Here is a 20,522-nt window from a genome sequence, read left to right on the forward strand (position 1 = left end):
TTTGCAGGTGGGAACTGGGTTAGGACCAACACTAGAATTTTATGCCTTAGTATCAAAAGAGCTTCAACGTGCTGACTTGGAGATGTGGCGAGGAGAAATTATTACATCAGACAGTGGAAAAGGTAGTAGAAATAAAACTTTATTAGTATATTTTAATAATGAATTTATTACCACTTGACCTATGCTTTATTGAGTTTTTTTTGCCCCAGTCTCTGGGAATGAAAACATTTATAAACAAAATATTTATTAAGAAACATATATAGAAAGTCTTTGTAGTAATTGTTAGTCAAAAAGATTGGCTGTTGGTGAAAATGAAATCTTCATTTTGGAATTATAGATGTTCTTTGATGAATGAACATTTAGTTTTGAAACAAAATTGAGTAATTTGTATTTTTTTACAATTTATTACTCAATTTACAGATTGTGCTGTACTCCATTTTTCATCATATCAGAGAGCTTCGGTCTCATAATCGTCAATATTGGACACTTGCCAAAAATTATTCAACAAGCAATTACAGTTATGAGTTAGTGAACATGAAGTACACAAAACTTTTTTTTTTTTTTTTGTCATTGCTTGAAGTGTAGAGGTAAGTTTAGTTTTATTTTGTGAAAGAAACCTTACCTAAAGGTTTATTTCACAAAAAACACAGCTGATGGATATAAGAATTCATCTTCTTCTTCAAGAAGAGTGTGTCCATCAGCCTACAAGTTATTTTTTGGTAGGAATATTTTCCCACCATAAAGTGCGGTTCAAAGCGTCTTGGTCGATTAAGCTTTGGGCTGTCATGCACTCCCATACTCCATCCATCCATGTCCTCCTAGGTCTTCCTCTTCTCCTTCCAGGAGCTATCCATTCCAGGATAGCCTTTGGATATCTGGTTTCTTGCATCCATTTTATATGTGCATACCATGTTAAACGCTTTTCTTCGATAGTGTCAAAAATATTCTTTTCCACTTCCATTTTCTCTCTTATGTTTTCATTCCATTTTCTGTCTCTTCTAGAAGTTCTGGCCCCGGATGCCAAGCGATAGTGACAGAGTGATTTCTCTGTGCTTTCACTGCAATTCCCAAAAGGTGAATTCTAGTTCTCTTTTATATCTTTTATGTTTTTTTTATGTCTCGATCAGCTCTTTTTTCAAAAGTACTGATCGAGAGCAAGAAACGAAAGTAACCTTTCTTTTTTTCATATTTAATAGACTAATTCCTACCAATTTTGCTTGGTCACACCAGGCACTGCTCCTGCCTCCCTGTGGCGGGGCCAGTAACCTTGGCAGAAAAGTTTATTTGCCAGGGACCAAAAGGAGCCAATTTTGAACAAAATATGTTTCCATCTATAGAGTCGACAAGCTATCGGCCAGATATCGAACATGAACACGATTTGTCACAAGCAAAGAGGTGTGAAAACCAAACCAATCCCTCGGTGACAGACTTACCAGCATTTTTAATAATGCACTCAATATCAGAACAGCCTCTCAGTAAGCTATCTCCTTTTCTAATCCAAAAACACCTGGAAAGTATTGCAGGGTCTCCCAAGATGGTTAAGAGACTGCAATCAGAGGGCTTACTTATTGAAACTCTAAAAACTACTGAAAATTCTGAAACACTACTAAAAATTACAAATTTTGCTGGTATTCCAGTTAACGTAACTCCACATGCAACCCTAGATACATCAAAGGGTGTAATATCTAGCTGGGACCTGATGAATGTGACGGAGGAAGAGATTAAAGAAGAACTTCAGGAACAGAATGTAATCGCTGTAAAAAGAATTATGGTCAAAAGAGACAATATACTCGTACCTACCTGAAATATCATTCTCACCTTTTACAGTCCAAATCTGCGATCATCAGTAAAAGCAGGATATCTTCTTTGCCGCACTCGTCCTTTCATACCCAATCCATTGAGATGTTATAAATGCCAAAAGTATGGCTACTCTCAAATGACATGCAGAGGCAACCAGTTTGTCCCAACTGTGGATCCTCCGATCACATTCAAAGTGATTGTTTGGTTAAAGAAATGATCTGTCCCAACTGCAAAGGCAACCATCCTGCCTACTCTAAGACTTGCAAGAGATGGAAAACGGAGAAAAAAATTGTGAAATATAAAGTTGAAAATAAAGTTAGTTATCAGGAAGCAAGAAAATTAATTGCACCCAGTATACCTAACCGTACCTATGCCAGTATCGCAAAAAAATATCAAACAATAGCCACGCAAACTGATGTTACCGTTCCACATAAATAACATATCAATCTCCGACTGGGCTCGAGCTGTCCTCTCTCAGCAAGAGTTCAATACCCTGAAGCACTCAGACCAAGCAAGTAATATGCCTCTTAAGATTCCAGTAAAATCTCCTCCTCCACCAGTGATTGCTACTATTTCAAATAATCCTAGTTCATCTTCAAAAAAGATTATTCCGGACACATCGATGCATCCAGAGTATTCATCCAAACAGGAAGATCCGATGTAGAAGAAGAAGGTATGGACACAGGTCGCCGTACATTTCCAAAAAGAGACAAACCAAAGCCAGAACGCCATAAGACAACCACGTCGGGTACAGCTTCTTCTTCTAAATTCAAGTAATGCCTAACATCTTGAAATGGAATTGCAGAGGTTTTCGTGGCAACATTGGTGACATTCATTACTTAATTAACTGCTACTCTCCAGTTGTTTCTGCCTGCAAGAAACCTATTTAACTGCTCAAATTTCCATTTCCATAAAAAACTACTGTCTATAGACGAGATCGCAATACATCCGATTTTGCTCGTGGTGGTGTAGCTATTTTAATTAACACAAGGATTCCAACTAGGCAAATCACTCTCCAAACCCAAATCGAAGCTGTCACTGTGCGTCTGATTACTCAGACTGCTTTAACTCTAGTCTCAGTTTATCTCCCACCAAATCATACTTACTCTTATAATGATCTTAAAGAACTTTTATTACAGCTACCCTCCCCTATCTACCTGCTAGGGGAGTTCAGTGGCCACCACCCTTTATGGGGATCATCTAAATTAGACAGATGTGGCCGACTGATTGAAACTTTACTGGAAAAACAAAACATCACTCTTCTTTAACAGTGGCTCGCACACCCATATACAGTTACCTAATGGACAGACTTCTGCCATTGACCTATTGATTTGCTCCCCGATACTGTTCTCAGTCATTCAATGGTCCGCTCTGGATAGTCTCATGGACAGGATCGTTTTCCAATTGTTTGTAATCTGATGACTACACAACCACCATTAGATGAACCCTGCAGGAAATGGAAATTCTCTAAAGCTAATAGGGACAAATTTCAGTCAGCAATCAGACTGAACAAAAAAATTATACAACTACATCCCATAGATGAAGTTACCGATTGTATCACTTGCTGCCTTTTATTTGCAGCTAAAAGCTCAATTCCATTATCAAATTCCAAGACACAACGGCATTTCAACTGTTGGTGGAATGAGGAATGTACAAAGGGGAAGAAAGAAAAAAATAAAGCATGGAATATATTTCATCGAACTCCAACCACAGTTAATCTTATTAACTACAAGAAACTAAAGGCAAAAGCTCGTCTCATTCAAAGACAAGCCAAGAAAGATTCTTGGACTCGGTTTGCATCAACTATCAATAGAAACATGAACCCACGATTAATATGGAAGAAAATTAGGCAGCTTTCCGGGAAGTTTCCAACTGTTCCTTCCCCAATTCTTTCCTGCAATGGTCTAGATGTCTCTGCTCCTCTGGATATAGCAAATGCCTTAGGCAAAACTTTTGCTCACGTCTCAGCTGCTTCCTCCTACACTCCAGAATTTCAGAAAACTAAGACCACCACAGAACAGACACATCAGCTTTCGAACCTCACTGCTACTTCCCTATAACCAGCCGCTCCAATACTGTGAACTTTTGAAAGCCATCAGAACAACACACAACAGTGCCGCTGGGCCAGATGGGATGTATTATGTTATGTTACAGCACCTTGATGAGAAAAACTTACAAATGCTGCTAGCCTTCTTTAACCGAATCTTCCTGAGAAATGTTTATCCCACTTCTTGGCACCATGCTACAGTTCTGGCCTTTTTGAAACCTGGAAAAGACCCCTCCAATCCTAATAGTTACAGACCAATATCTCTGTCCAGTTGCCTCGGTAAAATTCTTGAAAAAATGATCCACAGTCGACTCACTTTGATCATTGAAAGCGAACATCTACTAAGTAATAGTCACCATGGCTTTCGCCAAAACAGGCCCTCCTTTGATCTGATGATCAAGGGTGAATCTGAAATTCACAATGCCTTTGTTAAAAACGAACACCTAGTTATGGCCTCCATAGATATAGAGAAGGCATTCGATACTACCTGACGTTATGGAATTCTCCCTGACCTCCATAATGATGGTCTCCGTGACAACCTACCTATATTTATTAGGAACTTCCTCAGGGGCAGATCTTTCTAGGTCCGATATCAAAATTCCCTTTCGACTACATTCTTGCAAGAAGGAGTACCACAAGGGTCAGTTTTGAGTGCTTACCCTGTTTGCCTTCAGAATTGATTCCATCACAAAGGAACTCCCAAATACCCTAGAGCCGTACCTTTACGCTGACGATCTCTCTCTTTCTTGCCAGTCACAGAATATGAGATCTATCGAAAGGCAATTGCAGATGTCTCTCAATAAAGTACAAAAGTGGGCTGAGCTCAATGGATATCATCTTTTTCAACAGAAAACAGTTGCGATCCACTTTTACAATCAACGCAAACTGCATACAGATCCTGAACTTCAGATATCAAATTCCACCATTCCGATTGCCAGCAATATCAGATTCTTGGGATTAATCCTGGACAGTAAGCTGAACTTCTTTGAGCATGTTAAATTATTACGTACTACCTGTCTCAAAAAGATCAACATGCTAAGAGCTTTATCTGCCCATTCTTGGGGAGCAGACTGTACAACTTTGCTGCTCTTATATAGAGCATTGATTAGATCCCATTTAGATTATGGTGCTCCAGTTTATGATTCTGCCCGAAGGAGTATACTACGCTGGCTGGATCCTATTCAACATAATGCACTGTGGATTGCAATTGATGTGTATAGGACATCTCCAACTCATAGTCTATACATTTGAAGCTCGTGAGCCCCCCCCTCTGCATCTCCACAGAAAAATGCTGTTACTTAAATATGCAGCCAATATACAGACTTTCTCTTTGCATACTATTCAGCCATACCTTTTTAATCAACCAGTAGTTAATCTCTATAGAAATAAACCAAGTAAAATCTAACCAGCTGGCCTACGGCTCCTTGAAATATCACAGAACTGCAATGTTCCTCTCCACAATAGGCAACAGATAAAGAATTACTCTCATCCACCATGGACCCCCTTTCCTCAACTGATACTTATTTTCCAATGGGGAAAGAATCGCATACTGACACTGAATGTGCAACAACTCCATGCTAGCCATATTCAAAGCTGTGCTGACTTCTTGCTGATATATATAGATGGTTCCAAATCTCTTTCAACTGTTGGAGCAGCAGCAGTGTTTCCCTCTGCTATCATATCAGCTTCTCTTCCACCTGAGTATACCAACTTTTCAGCAGAACTGTATGCAATACAATTAGCTCTAGAAAATTTGACTCTACACCCATCTGTAAAATATATAGTTTACACCGACTCTCTCAGCTCAATTAGAGCAATGCAGAATCCCTCTCAAAAGAATCGCCATATTTTAATGAAAATCAGGAGTTTGCTGTTGCAAATTGATCACCGTCAACAACTAGTGAAGTTTTGCTGGATTCCGGCACATTCAGGCATAAAAGGAAATGAACTGGCTGATATACCTGCTAAAAATCTATTAACCTTAGACTTAACCTCTGTCTTCATTCCAACTTTTGATTATAATATCATAATTCAAACAGCATACCATGCACAGTGGACAGAGCTATGGATAAAGAAACAATTAGCATTAGCATTAGTAGAGGCATTTGATGCAAGAAAGCAAGCTTATGCAGCATCAGCCAAAAAAAAAAAAAAAAACCACTTCCAGTTCACCCCTCTGTTCGTTCAAAATACCTGTCCAGCTGAGCCTTAAACTTATTTAGGCTATCAACTTCCACGACAAGGGATCGAAGTCTGTTCCACCAACCAACCACCCGCTGGTTAAAGGCAAATTTCCTCACGTCTATCCTACATCTGTCTTTCCTCAATTTGAATTTATGCCCTCTCAGGTGATTATTCTGAGCAAGAGGAAGAATCCCATCAGCATTGAGCATGCTCAAACCATTCAAGGCTTTATACACCTCTATCACGTGGGCACCTGTACATGGTGAGGGGACCTCCCAGTGACGCTGCTGGACCTCCAGACTGGTATCACTGGGATCCAACGCCCACAGCCCAGGTTCCATCAATGGAATCCGGCGTGTTTGCCGTGCGCTGCGACCCGTGGAAATTCGGAAAGGAGGATCCTGGTGGTTGAGGGGCCCAGCTTCAATACACCACTTTGGCCCCTGCTTCGACAAGACGGGATGTCCTGGAAGGCCCGGCTAGGATCAATCGGCTAGTAGGCTCGCCTGAGAGGGTCAACCGTGTCAATGCCACGCCCCTACCCTCACGGTCAGAGGGACAGGATTCAGACTGGCGGCGGTGCGGGTATGGTGTCTGGGTAGCCCCTGGCATTCCACTCCCGAGCGCATTTATTGCATGCCGGGTAGTGGGCGTCCCTTTGGGCTCCGTGGTGGGTGGGGAGCCCGGGCACTGAACCAAATAACATTTCTATGAATCCTGATAAACCTATTTCTTCAGGGCCCCCAACCCGGTCCCTATCCGAAACCAATGACAAAGAAACAGATAGCATTATTGCTACAAAGAGGCAGCGAACCGAGTTACCATCAGGGCCTGTCCCAAGATTCTTAATTATGCATTCTACCAATGAAACACCGATTGGTAAAATGTCGCCCTTTTTTATTCAAAAACGGTTAGATGGGTTAGCAGGTTCACCCAAATCAGTTAAGAGGCTTCGTTCTTTTCTTCTAATTCAAAATAAAAATGACAGGCAATCGGAACATCTACTCCAAGTAACATCAATCGGAGGAGTACCCATAACAGTGACACCACACAGAACACTCAATTCATCAAAAGGTGTCATTTCGGAGTGGGACCTTCTCGACGTAACCGAGGAGGAAACCTGCTCCGAATTAAAACCACAGTGAGTTATTGCCGTCAAGAGAATTACTGCGCGAAGGGATGGAAAAATTGTTAAAACCAGGAGCGTTATCCTGACTTTTAACTCTCCTAAACCTCCTGACAAGATTAAAGCTGGATACATCAATTGTTCAGTGCGTCCATACGTTCCGAACCCTTTACGGTGTTTTAAATGCCAGAAGTATGGATATTCTCAAATGGCCTGCCGTGGAGTCCTTGCATGCGCTCGATGCAGTGCAAAGGACCACGAAACAACAGCATGTTCAGCCGCAAAACCCACCCTGTGAAGGCGAAGACCCGGCCTACTCACGAGCATGCCAGAGGTGGAAAGAAGAAAAAGAAATTCAACGGCTGAAGGCAGAGCTAAATATATCATACCAGGAGGCAAGGAAATCGGTGAAACCCCTGAATATCAACAAACCTACCTACGCCCAGAAGGTAGCAGGGAGATGTTCCGTTGGAACTCAGACGGACATGACCATTCCTCCAAAGGAGTCTTTCACTCCCATCGTGTGTTATCTCTTAAGTTCTCAAAAACCGGCACAGAAAAACCAATCAGCTGCCACTCCTATATCAGTACCTCCTAATGCTCCACAAGTAACAAAGGTAATTATGAAAGAAAAGAATAAGAAAGGGGAAGTCTCCCCCTACTACCCAAGAAAACATGGATGTCGAGCAGAAGGAGGTACCCGAAGATTCAGTCTTGGAACTCTTTGCAGAGGAAGAAATGGACACGGGACAGCGTCCTTTCTTCCCCAAAAAAGATAAACCCAAGACTGATAAAAGTAAGCGCTCAGCAAGGAAGCCGCCTGATGGACCTACCAAGCCAAAATAATGGCTAAATTCCTACAGTGGAATTGTCTTGGATTCCGGCGAAATATTGATGACATCAAGGCCCTCCTGCAAAAGCATGAGCCAGTTTGCTTTTGCTTGCAGGAGACATATCTAAAGGCAAATGACGATCCCACCATGCACAACATACATCACAATTTTTCGAAAGGATAGAATTGCTGATGGCTCTGCTCATGGGGGAGTGACTATCCTTGTGGGTAACCAGACCCCAGTGCAGCCCTTGCTAATTACAACTAGCATAGAAGCTGTTGCAATTTGCCTTACGGTGGGATTTTTATTTACCGTCTGCTCTATCTATTTGCCACCCGGGACTGACATCTCCCAGGAAGACCTTGATGATCTTCTAACGCAGTTGCCTCCCCCTTTCTTACTTCTCAGTGATTTTAATGGACATAACACCCTGTGGGGTAGTGCTAACTTCAGTGGAAGGGGATGAGTCATAGAGCATATGCTAAATGACAATGACCTTTCCCTTCTAAATACTGGAACAAATACCTTCATCCACATGCCTACCCGTACTTTTTCTGCCATTGATCTCTTTATCTGCTCCCCTTCTCTACTCCCTTCACTCACTTGGGAAGTGGAGGAGAATCCATACGGAAGTGATCACTTCCCTGTGATAACCTTGTTACACAGTGGGAGACCGTGTCTTCCTTTTAGGTTACCACATGGAAGTTTGATCACGGTGACTGGAATGCCTTCCAACATCAGGCAAATTTTGACCTCAGTACAGTCAGTCGGGAGCCTATCAATGATGCAGTAAAGTACATCACAGAAATCATCGTCCAAGCAGCTCCTAATGCTGTCCCAAAAACATCTGCCCGGTTTCCACCATTTCCCAAACCTTGATGGAATTCACAATGCACAACAGCAAAAAAGGCTCAAAACAAAGCGTGGGGGATATTTCCCAGATATCCTACCACGAACAACCTTATAGCCTTCAAACGTGCACGAGCCAAAGCACGCTACATCCGTCGTCAGAGTCAAAAGGAATCGTGGATCCATTTTACATCATCTATTAACCAGTCTACCAACTCTAAGGTAGTCTGGAATAAAATCCGGAAAATGAAGGAAAATATACATCCCACCCTTCTTCAATCTTAGATTATAATGGATGCACTATTGCAGATCCAACTGCAATAGCCAATGCCTCTTGGGGAAACATTCTCTGACATCCTCGTACTCCCCAGAGTTCCTGGTCCTGAAACATAAACTGGAAAAACAAGCACTTAATTTTAAGTCCAAAGGCCTCTATCCCTACAACTGGGCATTCACTATAGAGGAACTGAAAGGAGCTCTCACTCTTTCCAAAGCAAGTGCTGTTGGACCAGATGGTATCCATTATGAAATGATTAAACATCTTTCACCAAAATCTATGGATTGTCTGCTCCTTCTGTATAACAGAATCTTTATTGATGGGCAGTTTCCGGACTCCTGGCGAAAGGCAATTGTTCTTGCCTTTCCTAAGCCAGGAAACGATCCAAAAGTCACCACCAATTATCGTTCTATTGCTCTGACTAGCTGTCTGTGCAAAATCCTGGAGAGAATGGTTAATTCTCATTTAATGTGGTATTTAAAATCAAATGACCTTCTCTCCAGCATCCAGTGCGGCTTCCGAAGGAACCGGTCCACTTTGGACCATCTCATTAGATTGGAAGCATCCATCCGGGATGCTTTCCTAAAACGCAAACACTTGGTGTCGGTGTTCTTTGACATGGAGAAAGCGTATGACACAACTTGGAAATTTGGCATCTTAAAAGATCTGCATAGCCTTGGTCTTAGGGGGCAACCCCCAATTTTTATTAAAAACTTTTTAGCCAATCGATCTTTTCAAGTTCGCGTGGGATCCTCACTCTCTCCTTCCTTCGGTCAAGAGGAGGGAGTACGACAAGGATCAGTATTAAGTGTCACGCTTTTCGCCATCAAAATAAATTCAATCACAGAACAACTTCCTCCAACTGTAAACAGTGCCCTCTATGTTGATGACTTTAGCATTTTTTGTCAGTTGTGCAACATGAGGGTTATTGAAAGGCAACTGCAGAAATCCATTGATAATCTGAATTCCTGGGCACTTGCTAATGGCTTCAGGTTCTAGCCGGAGAAGACCGTTTGCGTACACTTTTGTCATAAGTGTAATCTTCATCCTGAACACGAATTAAGGCTCGGACAATATGCTATTCCAGTAGCAGTGAACATAAAATTCTTGGGACTCATATTCGATAAAAAACTGACCTTTTTGGATCATATTTGTCAACTCCGCACAAAGTGCACACGTGGACTTAATATTCTCCGCTCGCTCTCCTCTACATCTTGGGGAGCAGACCGATGTATCCTTCTTCGGCTTTACCGTGCACTTGTGCGATCCAAACTAGATTATGGTGCCAGGTATATTCCTCAGCCAGAGACAGTGTCCTGCGATGGCTGGACCCCGTCCATCATCAGGCCCTACGTATTGCTACTGGAGCATATCGCACATCTCCTATCCAGAGCTTATACGTCGAAGCAAACGAACCACCGTTATCGCTTCGATGTAAGCAGTTGTCTTTAAAGTACGCTTTAAAACTGAAATCCCTGCTAGACCATCCTATGTGGCCATTCGTTTTTGAGCCACGATGGGAAAATTTGTACAATACCCGTAAAACTGCCAATCATCCTTTTGGTATTCATCTCCAAGAGCTACTCAAAGAACTTAATATCAAGGTAGACAAGGTTGCCCAAACACCAAAGCAACCCTTTCCACCCTGGCATGCTCATGTCCCGGCATGTGACTTGTCTCTTAGAAATTGGGGAAAGTCGGACACTCCATCATCTGTCTACCTGCAGCTTCATTCAGCACACCGAACTGAATATTCCGACTTCGCGCCAGTCTACACAGACGGTTCGAAATCGGACTCATATGTGGGATCTGCTGCTCTCTTTACAGACAGCTCTACATCGGAGCAGATTCCCTCTGAATGCAGCATATTTACTGCAGAGCTGCATGCTGTAGAGTTAGCCTTGGATCACATTAGTGAATGCCAATACCAACGGTTCATTTTATATTCCGACTCTCTCAGCATGTTACAGGCTTTAATATCTGTGAGATATAATCCTCATCCAGTTCTGTTTAGTATTCAGCAGAAGATTCACTTCCTCCGTGGACATGAATATGATATCCGCTTCTCCTGGATTCCCAGCCACATTGGGATTAGGGGAAATCATTTGGCTGACGCCGCAGCCAAATCAGCAATTCCCAATAATAACCGCTGCCTGTCAGTCCCCTATACAGACTACAGGCAAATAATACAAATACACCAAAAGATACATTCCCAATGGCAGGGTTCGTGGAATAGACAGACTGCGAATAAATTATATCGTATAAAGCCTGTAATTGAACCGTGGCAGACTAGTCTGCGCAGGAATCGTAAGGAGGAAGTTGTTCTTGCCCGGACCCGCATAGGACATTGATAATAAAGACACAGTCATTTAACTCATTCGTTTTTGCTGAGGGCTGATGACCCTCCTATGTGCGTGTCCTGTGGCACAATTTTAACGATTAGACACCTTTTAATTGACTGTCCAGATTTTAGCAATATCTGTTTTACTGCTTTTAACCATCTAACTGAGCCGTACACACTCAGTCAGATTTTATCCGACAATGACAACGTGTCTGCTGTTTTTAGCTATTTTAAATCAATAAAAGTTTTTAATTGTATTTAATTTATGCTATTGTTAAGTCTATATCTTTGTTATTATATATCTGGACATGGTGGCCTTACTAATTAGGTCACTGAGAATTAAAATTTTTTAAATATTACCTAGTCTTGGCGCATTATAGCCTTAGTTGCTAATGCGCCAAAAAAAATCCAAACAAACCAAACCAAATACACCTCTTTCAGATCACCTTGCTGATGCCTAGTCTTCAGACACTGTAATTTGCAAAACTTAAACCTTTCTTCGTAAGAGCACCCCTTTGTTCCATTCACTAATCTTGTTGCCCTTCTCTGTACTCGTTCCATCAGCTCTAAATCCTTCTTGAAATGAGGCCTCCAGACCTGTATACAGTAGTCTAGGTGTGGCCTGACCATTGCCTTATACAAGGGAATAATCACCTCCTTATCCCTGCTAGAAAAGTTCCTATATATCATTGACAATACACCATCAGCTACTCTTGCCGCCCATCTGCACTGCTCAGAGAACTTCATATCTGCCTGCACAACCACCCCCAAGTCCCTTTCATTCTCTACCACTGTCAGTGTAGTACCACAGAGTTGATACGTTGCCCTGGGGTTGCTGTTTCCCATGTGTAGTACTTTACATTTGCCAATGTTAAACTTCATTTGCCACCTCTCAGCCCATCTGCTCAACCTTTCCAGATCCTGTTGCAGTAGCATATGGTCAGTAGTGTCCTTGACAACCCTGCCTATCTTTGTATCGTCTGCAAACTTCAACATTAAGCTTGATATACCATCATCAATATCATTTATAAATACAGAAAACAATAATGGACCCAACACTGAGCCCTGAGGGACTCCACTAATAACATTAGTCCACGACGAGCAGTGTCCATTGATTACCACTCTCTGTCTTCTGCCACTCAACCATCCCCTTATCCATAGCAGGAATTTGCCTCCAATGCCACACTGCTCCAATTTGTGCAGCAGTCTTCCCTGTGCAACAGTGTCAAAAGCCTTTCTGAGATCCAAGTATATAATATCAAAGTTATTCCGTGCATCCAGTTCCTTTGTGACTGCATCATAGTATCCAATCAAATTGGTGAGGCAAGACTTCCCCTTAGCAAAACCATGCTGTGTCCGAGCTATAACTGAAGTCTTGTCTAAATGATCCTGCAGTGCTTCTTTAACTAGTGCCCCCATTAATTTTCCTGGAACAGAAGTTAAACTCACAGGTCTATAATTACTTGTGTCAGCCTTTGATCCTCCTTTGTGAATTGGGGTCACATTTGCACATCTCCAGTCTGTGGATACCTCCCCTGAGTCCAAGGAAGCTCTCATAATTATGGCTACGGGTTTGCTTACTTCCTCTGCTGCCTCCTTTAATATAACTGGATTGATCCCATCCACCCCAGGTGCCTTTCTTATATTTATCTTCAACAATTTCTCCTCCACTTTACTCTCAGTTATTACAAGATTCTCTAGCTTACTGCTAGAGTTGAATACACCTCTGGCTTTCCCTCTCTAAATAACTCCTCATGTGTGAATGTCGATGCAAAATATTCATTTAGTTTGTTAGCTACCTGAGCAGGATCATCAACAGTTGACCCATTGATATCAAGTGGACCAATCTGATTCATCCCCTTCCTTCTAGAGTTTACATAAGTAAAGAACTCTTTGCTGTTTTTCTTTGCCTCCCTTGCCAAAGATTTCTCGTAATCTGCCTGCCTAATCTCCTTTGTATCTTGGTTACAGATCAACTTGTATCTATCATAGGCTTCTGTGTCATGTGTTAATTTGTATGTATCCCATGCATGTTTCTTCTCTGCCATATGCCTCATTAGTTCATCTGACATCCATTTAGGCCTAAACCTTGAACAATATTTCTTAGTTGGTATGTAAAGCCTAGTAGCTTCCAAGATAAGTTCTTTGAATGCTTTCCATTTTGCATTTGCTGTTGGTAACATCATCAGTTGGTCCCACTGCATAGAATTTAAATACTGTCTCAGTCCATCGTAGTCGCCTTTACGAAAGCAATAACCCTTCCCTTTACCCCTAATGGTAGTTACCTCTTTGAGTAAATCCCACTTCAGCACACTGTGATCACTGCCACCTAGTGGTTCATTTATGTGCAGATTCTTAATGCATGAAGAATCACTGCTGATAATCAAATCAAGAGTATTCCTCCTTCTAGTTGCCTCCCGAACATGCTGATGTAGAAAACAATCATCCAATAAATCTGCAAAAGCCTTGCTAGTGTGTGAGTGACCAGCCCCCAAATTCCAGTCAATATCTGGGAAATTAAATTCTCCCATTATAAGACTCTCTGATTTACTGGCCCACTATTTCCGTGTACAGTTTCTTATTATTATGCTCATCAGAGTCATTAGGCCTATAGCACACTCCTACTCTCAAGTTTGATCTCCCAGTGCTTATGTCACACCAAACTGACTCGACACTGCACTGTCCAGCGATGTCCACTGGCTTCACTTCCTTGGATTTTATGTATTTCTTAACTAATAGCATAACCCCTCCTCCCTTCCTATTCTGTGTATCCTTTCTGTAGACATTATACTCCCCAAATTCCAGTTCTGCATTCCTTATATCTGTGTGACACCACGTCTCTGATATCCCAACAATATCTGCCTTTAATGTTTTGAGCAATACTTCAAATTCATCAAATTCTCATCGTGGACTAATGTTATTAGTGGAGTCCCTCAGGGCTCAGTGTTGGGTCCATTATTGTTTTCTGTATTTATAAATGATATCGATGATGGTATATCAAGCTTAATGTCCAAGTTTGCAGACGAAACAAAGGTTGGCAGGGTTGTCAAGGACACTACTGACACTATGCTGCTGCAACAGGATCGGGAAAGGTTGAGCAGATGGGCTGAGAGGTGGCAAATGACATTTAACATTGACAAATGTAAAGTACTACACATGGGAAACAGCAACCCCAGAGCAACGTATCAACTCTGTGGTACTACACTGACAGTGGTAGAGAATGAAAGGGACTTGGGGGTGGTTGTGCAGGCAGTTATGAAGTTCTCTGAGCAGTGCAGATGGGCTGCAAGAGTAGCTCATGGAGTATTGTCAATGATATACTTGAATTTTTCCAGCAGGGATAAGGAGGTGATTATTATTCGCTTGTATAAGGCAATGGTCAGGCCACACCTAGAGTACTGTATACAAGTCTGGAGGCCTCATTTCAAGAAGGATGTAGAGCTGCTGGAACGAGTACAGAGAAGGGCAACAAGATTAGTGAATGGAACAAAGGGGTGCTCTTACGAAGAAAGGCTTAAGTTTTGCAAATTACAGTGTCTGGAGACTAGGCACCAGCGAGGTGATCTGATAGAGGTGTATAAAGCCTTGAATGGTTTGAGCATGCTCAATGCTGATGGGATTCTTCCTCTTGCTCAGAATAATCACCTGAGAGGACATAAATTCAAACTGAGGAAAGACAGATGTAGGATAGATGTGCGGAAATTTGCCTTTAGCCAGCGGGTGGTTGGTAGGTGGAACAGACTTCCATCCCTTGTCGTGGAAGTTGATAGCCTAAATAAGTTTAAGGCTCAGCTGGACAGGTATTTTGAACGAACAGAGGCGTGAAGTGGAATGGTTTTTTTTTTTTTTTTTTTTTGGCTGATGCTGCATAAGCTTGCTTTCTTGCATCAAATGCCTCTGCTAATGCTAATTTATTTACTAAACTCTTAGCATTGTTGTACGCGCAACTATACATGCACCTATTTCTATTCTTAGCTACCCTAACACAACCCATGTGTTTACTTGTACCGCAATGACTCCCAGCAGTCTCTGAAATATTCTGCATCTTGTTTTTCAGGCTTCTGCTCATTCCAATAGAAGCAGTGCAAGAATCTCTTTCACCTCTGCCAGTGGCTACTGTTAATCTATTCGTCTTTGTCTCCCCCCCAAGCTAGCAGTTTTCCGACCCACCTAACACTGCCTCGATAGCATCAGCAAATATGCTTGCATCCTTTCTATTTAAGTGTATCCCATCCCTGTAGAAGCAATCTCTCCTGTTAACAAGTGCAGTCCAGGCTGGAAAAAATTCTACCCCTTGAGCCTTGCACAATCTTTCCAGGGCAGAATTGATCGACAAGGCTCTCATCATATACTCCCTCCTATCGTGTCTGGGCAGAATTGCAGACACTTTCAAATTCAAACCTATTTCACGGCTTTTTTTCAACAGTGACCTGTACTTGTTAAGCAATTCTGCCGGTCTCTTACTTTTGATATCATTAGTGCCAACGTGTACAACTATATCACCTTTTGTGCCCTTAAAAGATGATATCTGCTCTACAACGTCATCAACCTTTGCCCCTGGCAGACATACCCTGGAACTGTTCCACCTATCCTTATTACAAAGCATGTTCCCCGTTTCCTTGACAATAGTCACCAACAACTACTAGTTCCTTTGGAACCATCACATTCTGCCTTGGGGGTTGTCGCTGTGTTGCACGATGACCAAGTGCAAGCTCTGGCGTTGATGTGGCCAGCTGAGAGCTTGATGGGCCCCTCAATTTAGTTCCTTCGAGGGCATCCACCCTGTCCTTCAAGCTCTCATATAGGCCCATAAGAACGCTGAGTTGCCTGATTTCGATGCACTCTTGCATCGCGCACACACAAAGACATTCCCCATTGCAATATCATGTTCCGTACCTGAATGCTCCACAAACATCATGCAAGCTGTGCATTTTAAAAGGCTGTGATTCAGAAGGCAACATGCCCCCCCCCCTTCCAGTTCTCCTCTGAGCCACAGCACTTCCATTAGCTTGAGCCTTTTGTTTTGCTGCTCTGGTCTCAGTCATGATTTCTTTTAATTTAAATAAAATTTCAATTTTAACTTATCTCCCAACACAGTTATAATGGGATATATATTTTTTAGTGTCAAGTATTAATTATCTCCGAGTTCCCTTTATATAACTTCCGTATCCGTTATGTATTAATTAGTTATGTTACGTTTGTAATCTGAGTCGGTATATGTATTTAGTTTAAAGTACAATTTAAATGCCAACAAGTTCAACAAGTTTAATAGATTTTACCGATCACTGAAAATATTATAACCTATACTATACTAACGCTATCTAGGTTCGATATATCACGATCGTATGACAAAGACAAAGGCGGGAAGTTACGAACAGTAAATCTATGGACACTTAAGTATTAATTAACTTTCAAATCTCGCTGTCTTAATTCAGAATAAACTAACGATCCTTACTAGGTCTATAAGCTACTTACAAAAAATAATTTGATGTAAAAAATATTCAATAAGCGGCTAAATATGGCTAAAAATCTTCTCGTTCAGTAGAGTTTCGACTTGTAACATGTGCATACCCTTACCGATACTTTTATGCAATTGCAAGGCCGAGTAAAGAATAAATACACCAAATTAATCAGAAAATCACAAAATAATGCTATACTACTAAATTTAAATCAAAAGTAACAAACGTTTCCAATTGAAACAGGGCCCAAAATTATGGCACTCATGCACATACAGTTCAGTGAGAAGTGATATTCGCACGGATTAGAATAGGGCGTACCCATCTGACTCACCTCCATTTACTCACTGGCGATGATACTCCTCAGTGTTCACACTGCTCTGAACATCTAACAGTCAAAAATATTTTGATTGACTGTCCGCACTATCAACCACATTGTACTTCAACACTTCAAAATCTGGCTTATCTTCAAGAACCGTTGACATTACATCATATCATTGGAGAGGAGGCAAATATTAAGGAACTATTTTGCTTTTTGAAACAAATTGGAGTGTATAATCTTTTATGAATAGGTTAAAGAACTGAAATGTATTTGAACTGCTACGTTCTTAATTATTTTCTGATATAACTACGAATAGGTTCACTATAGCCATAGCAGCTAATGCGCCAATAAACAACCATACCCCACACACACACACACACCCACACACCACTCTAAAAGTTCTTGCTGAGTGTCTCCAAAAATCCATTATTGTGGAGAGCTATTTGTTTTTCATTCATACAGCACCATAAATAATTGATCGATGAGATTAAAGCATATAAGAAAAGAATTCGATTCACAATATAGTAATTATTTACAAAATTTATAAAAACTGTTCCTAAAATAATTTAAGAAACAACTAATCCATTTTTTATAATCCTTCTCTGGACAGTGGGGGTATTAATTGTCAGCAATATAGTGATATAAATGTTGGGTAATCCATAAAACCTAGAAAGTTATATGGCAACTCAAGGCATGAAGTCTCCACCACACGGATTTGCTAATCTTCTTTTCTAGAAACCACTAATACACTAGTTTATTTACTTGAGATGCCAAACGTTTCAGTATTCCAATATGTGAACCACCAACAGACCCATAAACCCGTGTGTCCTACAGCAAAAGGCAAAATATTTTGCACATAATCTCTCCTATTCTAAACCACAGTGCAACATCCTTTATCAGCTGGTAAAATCACAAGATTCTATTCTTTATACAGAGAATTAAGTTCCATCCTCTCTGCCAAGACAATTCTGCAAAACAGAGACCACTGTCATGTGCATTTCAATTGCCGTTTCCTCTGGAACATGAGCAAGCGCAGTTTCCACCCCCATAACAAGGTGAGTAACCGGAAATATCCTTGAAATCAGCAAAATCCATTCCTGAGAACAGTATCCCCGATGTTCCATTGGATCGATTTAGCCTGAAACTACATTTTTTGCCATATATGATATCTGTCTTAAGCATGCATAGCCTGTGCACCTTAGTGGAAAATGAAAAAGACGAGGGTAATTGTGCAACCAGATATGAAGTTCTCTGAGCAATGCAGAGAGGCAGGACAGTTCATAGGGTTTTGTCAGTGATATACAGGAATTTTACTAGCAGGAATAAGAAGGTGATTATCCCATTTTTTACTCAATAGTTGGGCCACCTCGTGAGTACTGCTACAGATCTGGTGGCCTCAATTTTGGATGGATGTGGAGCTGCTGGAACGAGTGGCGAGAAGGGCAATGAGATTGGTGAGTGGAACAAATAGGTGCTCTTAGCAAGGAATTCAGTGCTGCAAATTGCAGCATTTGGAGACTAGGCACCTGCAAGAGGACCTGATTGAGGTGTAAGGCTTTGAATGGATCGAGTAAGCTCAGTGCTGATGGGATTTTTCCTCTTGCTCAGACCACACAAATGAGGGGGTACAAATTCAAATTGAGGAAGAAAGGTTATAGCATAGACATGTGGAAGCTTGCTTTAGCCAGCAGTGGTTGATGCTGGAACATATTTTTATCTGCTATTGTGGAAGTTGATAACTGGACAATCTCCGATGCAAATTTCCAGTCCTTATATTAAAAGTATTTAGTCCATATCAATGGCATGCCCTTTGCATATGAGAATCACAGAAGGGCGCCTTTTATCGAAATCCCTTAGGAATAACTTTGGCTGTCTTATGGCAATGAGCAAATCTTATATAGTAGTAGTAATGGCGATTGCAAGAAAGCAAGCATTATATATATATATAGAGAGAGAGAGAGAGAGAGAGAATATTTTATTGCACCATCTTCAATTGAATTATGCTTCTTGATTAGACCGAGGTTCGAACCCGTCACCACCAAATACGGAGGATGCGGAAAGGTCAGGGAATGACCACCGCATATCCCGGAGCAATATGGCCTTAGTTGCTAATGCTCCTAAAAACCAAATAACAAACAAACAATTGAATTGTTAGAGTTAAATGATTTAATTGTGTTGCAATGTCCCTTCACGGCCAAGAGGCTAACACTTATAGAGATGATAACAAGCAGATATATTACAGAAATAAATTGCCATTAAGTGATATAGGACATAAAACAAATTTAAATGAAATAACATCAAGTGACATAAGACATTAATAAGACGATACAATGACTTCCATAATGGCATTAGGTTACATAAATATATTAAGATGACATAAAAATTACATTAAATGAAATTACATGAAATAAATACTGGTTTAACGTAACATTTAGATTAAATTAACAAAATGACACTTGAAAGTCCCGATTTTCGTCTTTGTAGATTGTGGGAGAGAACAGCATGAACAGAGGCAGTTGATGCACACACCGCTGGCTCCTTTCCTGGTATGCTCAGCAATTAATCAGAGCATAAAAGTGACAAGTGCAGGGCATGTCGGCTTGGATGCGATGAAGAGAAGGCTTTTCATTTTACAGACTGTCCGCACAGCCATTGACTATTCCTTACTGGAGAGAAGCTGGGGTGAATTTGCACGTCACTAGATTGCTTAGAGGACACCCTCTGTCTATGCTGAGTGATTGGAGGACACGGGATGTGTTGGATCCGGAATCCTCTTCCTATAGTGTCGGTTAACAGCAAATTTCTCTAAGTCGGCATTGACGCCCTGGATCCTTCCGAATATTTGGTAGGGTAGGAAGCAATCTGATAGGTGGAGGTGTGAGTGAAGGGGGCAAATTGTTGGGCTGGCTCGGAGCTGGGCAGGTGGAATCCTCCAGCCACAGAGATCCCAGAATGAAGGAGATGTGATAAGACCGTTCAGCATCTTTATCATGATTACCAGTCTCCTTTATTCAATGGGAGAGGGCAGCCTGGGAATTCCCAGGGCCATATCAGTCGTATGGGCTTGGGGTGGTATCCTGTGTTTGTAGGTTACCCACTTGAGGAGCCAGTACTCTGCTGCCCAGATGGGTTTTGTGTTCATGGATGCTGCCAACGCCCAGATTTCTGCTGCATAAAGTAGCAGGGGGTATATGATGGTCCTGACATATTTTGTTGCAGTAACCTTGGTCTGAGGCGTAATGAACATGCTGCTTTGCTTTCCATTTCAAGTGCGCTGCTTGCATGAT

General features: G+C 41.4%; 1 protein-coding gene across 3 annotated transcripts in view; it reads left to right on the forward strand.

Annotated features, from left to right (window-relative positions):
• The window catches only part of ctrip (E3 ubiquitin-protein ligase ctrip), an 894,611-nt gene that overhangs the window by 769,946 nt on the left and 104,143 nt on the right, over positions 1–20,522 (forward strand). For all 3 annotated transcript variants that reach the window (XM_090377644.1, XM_090377653.1, XM_090377662.1), the window contains one exon: positions 8–122. In XM_090377644.1, the coding sequence (XP_090233770.1) occupies positions 8–122 (115 nt within the window). The remainder of the gene's footprint in view (positions 1–7; positions 123–20,522) is intronic.

Source organism: Mastigoproctus giganteus, chromosome 1 (genome assembly GCF_048544385.1).
Source record: "Mastigoproctus giganteus isolate SK-2022 chromosome 1, ASM4854438v1, whole genome shotgun sequence".
Classification (NCBI taxonomy): domain Eukaryota; kingdom Metazoa; phylum Arthropoda; class Arachnida; order Uropygi; family Thelyphonidae; genus Mastigoproctus; species Mastigoproctus giganteus.